This window comes from Glycine soja, chromosome 16, assembly GCF_004193775.1.
Source record: "Glycine soja cultivar W05 chromosome 16, ASM419377v2, whole genome shotgun sequence".
NCBI lineage: Eukaryota > Viridiplantae > Streptophyta > Magnoliopsida > Fabales > Fabaceae > Glycine > Glycine soja.
Window position 1 is genome coordinate 36705017 of NC_041017.1, and position 7979 is coordinate 36712995.

Consider the following 7979-nt stretch of genomic DNA (forward strand, 5'->3'; position numbering starts at 1 on the left):
CCAAAAAAAGAAGCTATAATAATCTGTCCAACCCTGATTAGTCGGGATGAGTTAAACCTATTACACACCATCAAAACAAAACAATACAATTCGATTCAAAATAGTTTAAATTATTTTGAACACAAATACATGATTAATTCATTATAAGCATATTAGTACTTTATTACGACCAACCAATAATGATCAGAAAAAATAAGGTACACAATCAAATGTTTATAGCTTGCAATTAATAATCTGACAGATCAAGCCGGGAACCAGGAAAACACAAAACAAGACTTCAATTTTCAGCAACACACTTCACTCACCGGTCACCACTTAACATGAAAGAAACAAAATAACAAAAAAAAAACGTTAAGTAGACTTTAAAATGTCTATATCCAATATTTCTTATTCTCTTATTAAATGATGAAATATAAGATCTTACTAAGTAATGTCCTAAGAAACTAAAAAAAAATAGTTAGTATAAAAATCATAACAAAATACAAACAAAATCATATAATACTACAATTTTCTATCTTTCAATAAAAATATTTTTATTTTAAGCTCATTAACTGATGTCCTAACAACATTAATTAACACTTTCTTACAAGAAATTGAAACTCTTCCTCTTGAGCAATGAGCATTAATTTAAAGCTGAAATAAAAGTTTGAATTACCCCATATAGCTCCCTTGCCTTCAATGGATCACGATCTTGAACCCCATGATAATCCCCTGGTGTGAAATGCCCCACAACTCTCACTCCCTTCCTTTGCATCAACCTCACAAGCTGCACCTGTCGATCCACAAGTGGATCACCGCCACAACCGGTAACCAGCACCCACCATCCACGCCGTTTGATCATTCCCATTCTAGCAGGACCATTCCCCGCCGTTGGATTGCAATACTCGTGATCACGGTCAACCCCAACGGGTAACGACAACTCCCACAACGCGTCATTAGCACACAGCGCTAAATGCGGTTCGTTTTCTAACCTCAGCTCCGAACCTGTCCTGCGGGTCCCACTGAAAAACGGTTGAACCAAAATAAGCCCTTGGATCTTAGGAATCTGATTTTCATCAACCGCGGCTGCATGTAGACCCGCGTTGTAGGCTATGTTTCCCCCGGCACTACTCCCCATGAGAAAAACGTTGGAGTAATCGACGTAGTTTGTCAGCCAATCATCTCGGTTGGTTTTGATCCACTGCAGCGCCTCCACGGCATCCTCGTACGCCGCGGGGAGTCTGTGTTCCGGTGCGAGACGGTATTCGATGGACGCAACGACCGCAACGACGTCGTTTGCCATGTTGAAGCAAAAATCGTGGAAGATTGTTGAGGCCGCACTGAGGAAAATGAAGCCGCCACCATGGAAGAAAACCAATAACGGGAGTTTGGAGCTGTGATCCAGTGCTACGCGGGGTAGGTAGACCCTCGCCCATGTGCTTTTTGATTGGTTGATGGAGAGGTCTTTGGAGAGTACGAGGGTGTTGAGGTTGGGATCCGGTGCGGGCGGGCTCTGGGGGGGTTTGTTGGGGCGCGTGACGGTGCCGTTTGGGTTGGGGATAAGGTTTAGTTCCTTGTAGGGGTCTTTGTTGCATGGGATTGTAGTGGATTGGGTTTGGAGAGTGAGTGAGTTTGCAATCAAGAGAAAGGTTAAGAAAAATGCAAATGCAAATGCAAATGCAATTGAAGATCTCCAAAAGGATTTGTAGTGTGTGAAAGAGAAGAAGGGCATCATGGTTGAATGTTTGAAAACTATCATCATATCATAGCATTAATCAAAAGATACGTAAGAAGAGGGAGAAAATGTTCATGGAAGAGAAGATGATAGGTGTCATATCTTCATATATATATCCTTGATTTGGATTTAGTCATTTAGAGTCTTTGCAGGGAATCCCACAATAAATTATGAAATCTAAAAGTTAAAAGAAGGGGTATATGGTAACTAGAATTCTACTTTTGTGCTGAACTTTTTTGGTTTATCCACTTGGTGGTGTTTTCTTGGCCTCATGTTTTTAGTGGACTAGATTTTTGTATGGTTTTTTTATTTGGTTCAATTAATGAATGAATCATATATAGAGAAAAAGTTTGTGGCATGAGCCGAGAGAACTATACCCAGTGTTGCTAATTTGTCTTCATTGAGACATTCTTGGATGCAAAGTGGTACCAATTATATTTAAAGTTTTTGCTAAACAAGTGTTTTACCTGTTTGATGATCAGTGATCGATTGAATAATTGACTAATAGTACTAAATTTTGAACATTGTACGCAAGAACTTTTTCTCTTTCTCCATGTTCTGAAAATGGACAAGCTTTGTTAGAAGGAGAATGAACAAGAATTAGCTAAGGGTAAATCTTTAATTTTACTTAATCTTTATGGATGTGTGAGTTAGATATTTTAATTTTTGAGAATATAAAAATATTTCATAAATTAACGACTTCACAAAAAAAGTCATTTTATTTTTCACTGTCATTTTACACACTAATATTAACTAATTACAGTGAATAATATTATGTCAAGTCTAATTACAGTGAAGATATTTTCGCAAGTCATCAGATTATTAGGATTTTTAAAATATTTAATTCATAATTTCAAAAATTAATATGAAGAAGTACTCATTGTCAAATGCTTGATTTAATCAAATTTACGGTTTATAAATGTGTTCAATTTCTAGATCAAATTATGACATGTTAACAGACAAGATGACAGGTTCATAACAAAGTAGTGTTTTGTTAAAGGGGCACAATCTATATGACAGTTAAAATAGGTTGAAAGAAAAGGGAAACCTCTAACAGAGCTATATTAAATCGATCGTATATATGTAGTACAATTTAACATTTAACAAGATGTATTGCAAGTCAGATCACATCAACAAAAACACTGCAAAAAATCATTTAGGCATAGAGAAAGTAAACTATTCAAATTAATTAGAAAATAATATATATATATATATATATATATATATATATATATTCATCACTAATAATTTGACAACTCAATTATCTCTATCCGAATTGAGAATTTAAAAGCAAAGAAAAAGAATTGCATGAAACACTGCTGAAAATGGAAAGATTTCTACTTATGGTGCATCACATCTTAATTTAACTCAAACATAAAGTGGCTCTTCTCTATTGGGTCCGCGAGATCTGGCCCATGATGACCTTCTCCAAAGTTTCCACTACGTTAACACCTTTGTCTTGAAAATGATCGATCAAGTGCTGGCAAAACATTCTGTTTATCAGTTAAGATTTATTTAAAAAAATATAAATTAAAAGATCATCATTAAATTAAATGAGAAGTGAAATCATCAAGATTTGTGATATTCAATAAATTTCACAAATTTAATACATTGAGTCCATGATGACTTTGACATAACATTGGGATTATCGTTTAGAAAATAGTAAACTGTAAAATGTAACGTAGGTATAATTTAGTTTCATGATCTATTATACTTTTAACACCATCAAAGCTATTTGACTTATTTTTTTTATAATATAAATTATATTCCTTTCATCGAAAAATAAGTATGTATTGGTTGTTTTACACACACAAAAAAAAAATAATAAACAAATAAAAGAAAATAGTAGTTTTACAAAAATTAATTAACCTTATCAAAAAAATAAAAAAGTATAGTATTATTATTAGATTAAAAAACTAAAGTAACATTTATTATGAATATTAATGAAAAAAAGTAATGTTGTATTAAAAAGTTAAATATAACACTTATTTTGAAACAATTTTTTTTCACAAACGCGATACTTGTTTTGGGATCAAGGGAATACTATTTTATATATAGCATCACTTTTGTATGGGTTAATAACATTTTTAGTCTCTTAAATTTTATAATTGTGTAAAATTAATTTTTGTTTAATATTAAATCTTTTAACAATTAGAGCCAATAAAGTCTATTAGCAATTAGAGCCCAATTAAAAAAAAAAAGCTTTTAACTAGGATGACTCATGAACTTTTCTCTATGACTTAACTGAGCCCAAAGCTTTATCCTCTTTTATTTGGTGTGAGCCATCAGGCCCACTTACCTGCATCCATTGATTGTTGATGCCTTGATGGTGATCCCTAACTGTGGTAATATTGATAGTTTAGTTATCTAGTATTTTATCATCATCCTAAGCTACAAGTCCTCTAGTTTCCTAATCTCCCATTGACGACTGAAATCCAAAGAGAAAGAAAGAGTTGAAATAGAATGTCTATTTGTAATAATGCCCTCAGAAGATTGCAGGAAAATATACTACAGAAGGTCTGATTATTGGGGGATTATTAAATCTCTAGCTAGTTCAAGTGGACCTAAGATATTGTGCTCTACTTCAAATGGACATAACATGAAAATATGTCCACCTGAAATATACAATTCGAACATAAGGGTACATATATGCTTAGTGATAATAAAAGACTTATGGTTTCAAAATCAATCTATATATCCACGATAACGATGGAAGCAACAATTCCAAATGTTCCATTATATAATTTATTCTTCTTAAATTCATTGGAGAAAGATGAAAAGAATGGAAGCTAGTATGAAACTTATAATTAATGAAAGTGTACAATATGTAGCAAAAGCAAGTCTACTCATGTTTGTATCCATGTCAGATGTACTTTGGGAGATTCAAAACTTCTTCCACATTCTATTTTTTATTTTTTTCCAATGGATCTCAGTAGCACAAATCATAATGAAACAATTAGAATAGTTTCTTCCATTATAAAAGAATTTATTTTGGAAAAAACTATTGAGAGATTCCCATAAGATTGTCTAATCAGTGTTTGTCCCATTCCAGTTGAACTTTAATTTGAATTGCCAAAGGGAGATAGAAGAGCAATGAAAGTGATTAATTTGCAAAACTATGGTACAATAAAATCACATGAATCGCACCGGGATAGCTTATCTCTATTTCATCATTCATTTGTATCCCGGTACAATGTGGTTTGAACTTAAATATATCTTTAAGGCAAAGTGGTGGCCAGACATGGCTTCTTCTATTAAGTACGATGGATGACTTATGACACACGTGCAATAGTTAGGGTAGATAATTAACACAACAAGCATATAAGATGCTCATCAAGTCCATGATATCAGGAATATCTTCATGTAGGGATAGATTTTGGGTCTTATGAACGCGTTTGTGACCTTACAACAATTGTCATCAGTATTGGAGTGGATGTTGTAGTTGTATATCACACCACCAACACCAATATATCAGTTGCTTACTTCAGTTACTTGTATTCATGTAATGAAGGTCAGTACGTAATTTGTTTTATTATTTGTAACTACTAATTTTTAAGGGCTAACTATATAAAGTATCAAGTAGTGGTTACAATTGAAAAATTATGTCTTCACCATCTGTTAGGGTTTGGTGATGGGACCACATTGGCTCAAAGGATATGCGGGGTTTTATTGTTGTAGGCAGAAGTAATGGATGGAATGAGGTGGTGTTGCAAAGACCAATGTAATGAGCTCAGTTTTCAAGGTGGGAATCACTGCTGGCTACAGTTGTCAATATACAACTTTTACTTAGTATGGATGGTTTTAGGTTATAATCAGAGAAAATCCAAGCTAGAAGTTATACATAGACTAGTTTTTTACTTTGACGCGGATCGAAATCGAATCCTTTGAGACATAACCAAATATGCACTAAAACTTTATTAGCAGTGGAATTTGCTTATTTAAGCATTAATAAAGGAATTTTGATTATTAATTCTACTTTAGATGCATGTGATTTGGTGTTAACTTATAGTTTTTTTGTTTCAAATGACATTATTGAGTCCGACGCCCCTCCAAGAATATTTGAAGCGAACATGGAGCCCCTTCTCAATGGCAACCCTTTCTAGTGCCTTTCTATACTTACCATGGATAAAGAGAGAGAAGATTTGTTTTTATCCTATAGAGAGTATCGGATATTATATGTACGTATGTGGTATTTTAATAGGAGTGCATATGATAACTATGAGGAAGCAGAACCTAGTAAGGGAAGGAAGCTTTTTTTTATCCTATAGAGTTTGGGATATGTATTTCATATTTCCCTAGCCTTGCATTAGATTAAGCTTTCGAAGTGTTGTAAGGTGCATTTGATTTAGCTTGAGTGCTTCCATGCTTGCTTCCTGTCTATTCCCTCTTTGTTTGGCATGGCTTGTTAATATAGTTAGCGTCTATTCCTTGTGCTTCATACACATTAAATATATTGTATAAGTGACTTTCAAAATATGCTTCTAAAACGCCAAAAATAACGTATTCAATCAAGTGCTTATGATGATAAGCTTTCATCTAAATAACTTTTATTAAGAAAGAGTTTAATTAAATTGTTTACAATCATTTGTCTGTATGCTTCTTAACAAGTACGATGCTGTAAAATCCGTATTCTGCAAAAGTGTGTATATATATAATTCATGAAAACCATTAGACGACAAAAAATCACCAGACTGCAGAACCATGACTTTAATCTGAGAATATTATTGACAAGGTTTGAAACACAGTTTGCACCCACAATTTTGAAAGATTTTTCTACTAACACAACAGTAATCATGTCTGCAACTGCAACTACAACCACATCAGCCACATTTATCTTTAATTTTGGATAATGTCAAGACTCGCAAAGTGCAATTATAATCATAACCGCAATTCAAAACCTTGATTATAACTATAATTTTCATATATATTACCAAAAATAAGAGTGATTTATTGGAAAGGTGACTGATTATTTTGCTGGCTTTATAACAAACCGAAAGGATCCAAGTTAGAAAGCAAATATAATAAAAGATTGAGAAAATGATTGAGGTTAACTTTTGGGCATTTGTCTCCATAAGGGAGACATTGTTGCCCCACAAGTTAGGTTAATGCTTATGCAAGGGCTTGTTATCTCAAATTCTGGAACTATAGAAATGCATGTGTGTGTATATATATATTAGGACCACGCTATAGCTGGACTGAGACAGTGGCTTTCAATGTGTGGTCTTTAACAACGAAGTTAAGGAATATATAGGGTTGCTTTAAATCAGTGGCAGTGAGATAACTGATCATAATGACGAAAAGATGAATGAGACTCATGGGACTAAGTATGATAGGACCTGTTTGATATGAATATAAATATGTGATGAAAGGGGAAAGTGGCATAGTGTTGATAAAAAAAAAAAAAAAAGAGATGCAAAAGCATAGAATTAATTAAAAAGGGAAAGGGATAGTGAGATATCTTTGTCAGCAATTAATGCGGGAAAAAGAGATAAGAGAGTAATCTAAAATAGAATGAATAAGAAGATCTTCTTAGTCTAAGTTTTTTTAGTCTCTAAAAAGTGAAAAGAATGCGAAGAATATATGGATCCAACTCATCAATAGGCTCTTTGTTTCACTCTTAATTTGTCCTCACTGAGGTGCAGAATTTCATGTCAATTTCTTTCTGCAATTTACATTCTGCAGATCTATGTTCAGCCCCGGTGTAAGAACGAATATCGATAAGGGTAGGAGTTCCCACGGTCCACTATGCATTTTTTAAATCATCAGTTGTTAGTTTTTATGTTAGAACTTTAGTAAGCAAAAAATTTGAACCCATAACTTTTTTTCCTTTTTCCTTCGACCAGAAAACTAACCTTACAACTCCCAGGATCCACTATGCTGTCTGCATGTTCTTTTGTTTTAGACGTTTAGGTAAAATAAAATAAAATAAATATTAAAAAAAATCAATAATAACCATATTAAAATACTATGCAATGAATTGTACTAATTAACACCAATTTGAGTTCAATCAACTTTTTATGACATGTACAATTTAAGTTAGATTGCTGCCCGGATCAGGATCATATTCTCTAAGCCAATGAAATGCGATAAAATGGCCTCAATATCGATATCGATAAAATATAGATAACTAACTAGCTTTTCAAAAGGTTGATAGAAATTTGAAATTCATTCTGGATCTCATCACATGACTAAGTAAAATATGTATCCATGCAATTTTATGTGACGAGGAAATGACACTCGTTCGAAATACAATGTATATTTGACA

The 7979-nt window shown here is 33.2% G+C and overlaps 1 protein-coding gene across 1 annotated transcript; it reads right to left on the reverse strand.

Annotated features, from left to right (window-relative positions):
* Window positions 1-92: 92 nt before the first annotated feature.
* LOC114389716 (carboxylesterase 1-like) lies at window positions 93-1901 on the reverse strand. Its single transcript, XM_028350458.1, has 2 exons — window positions 656-1901; window positions 93-314 (listed from the first exon to the last, which is right to left on the reverse strand). The coding sequence occupies exons 1-2, from the start codon at window positions 1739-1741 to the stop codon at window positions 309-311; spliced, it is 1092 nt and encodes a 363-aa protein (XP_028206259.1). The 5' UTR covers window positions 1742-1901; the 3' UTR covers window positions 93-308.
* Between the last annotated feature and the right edge of the window lie 6078 nt (window positions 1902-7979).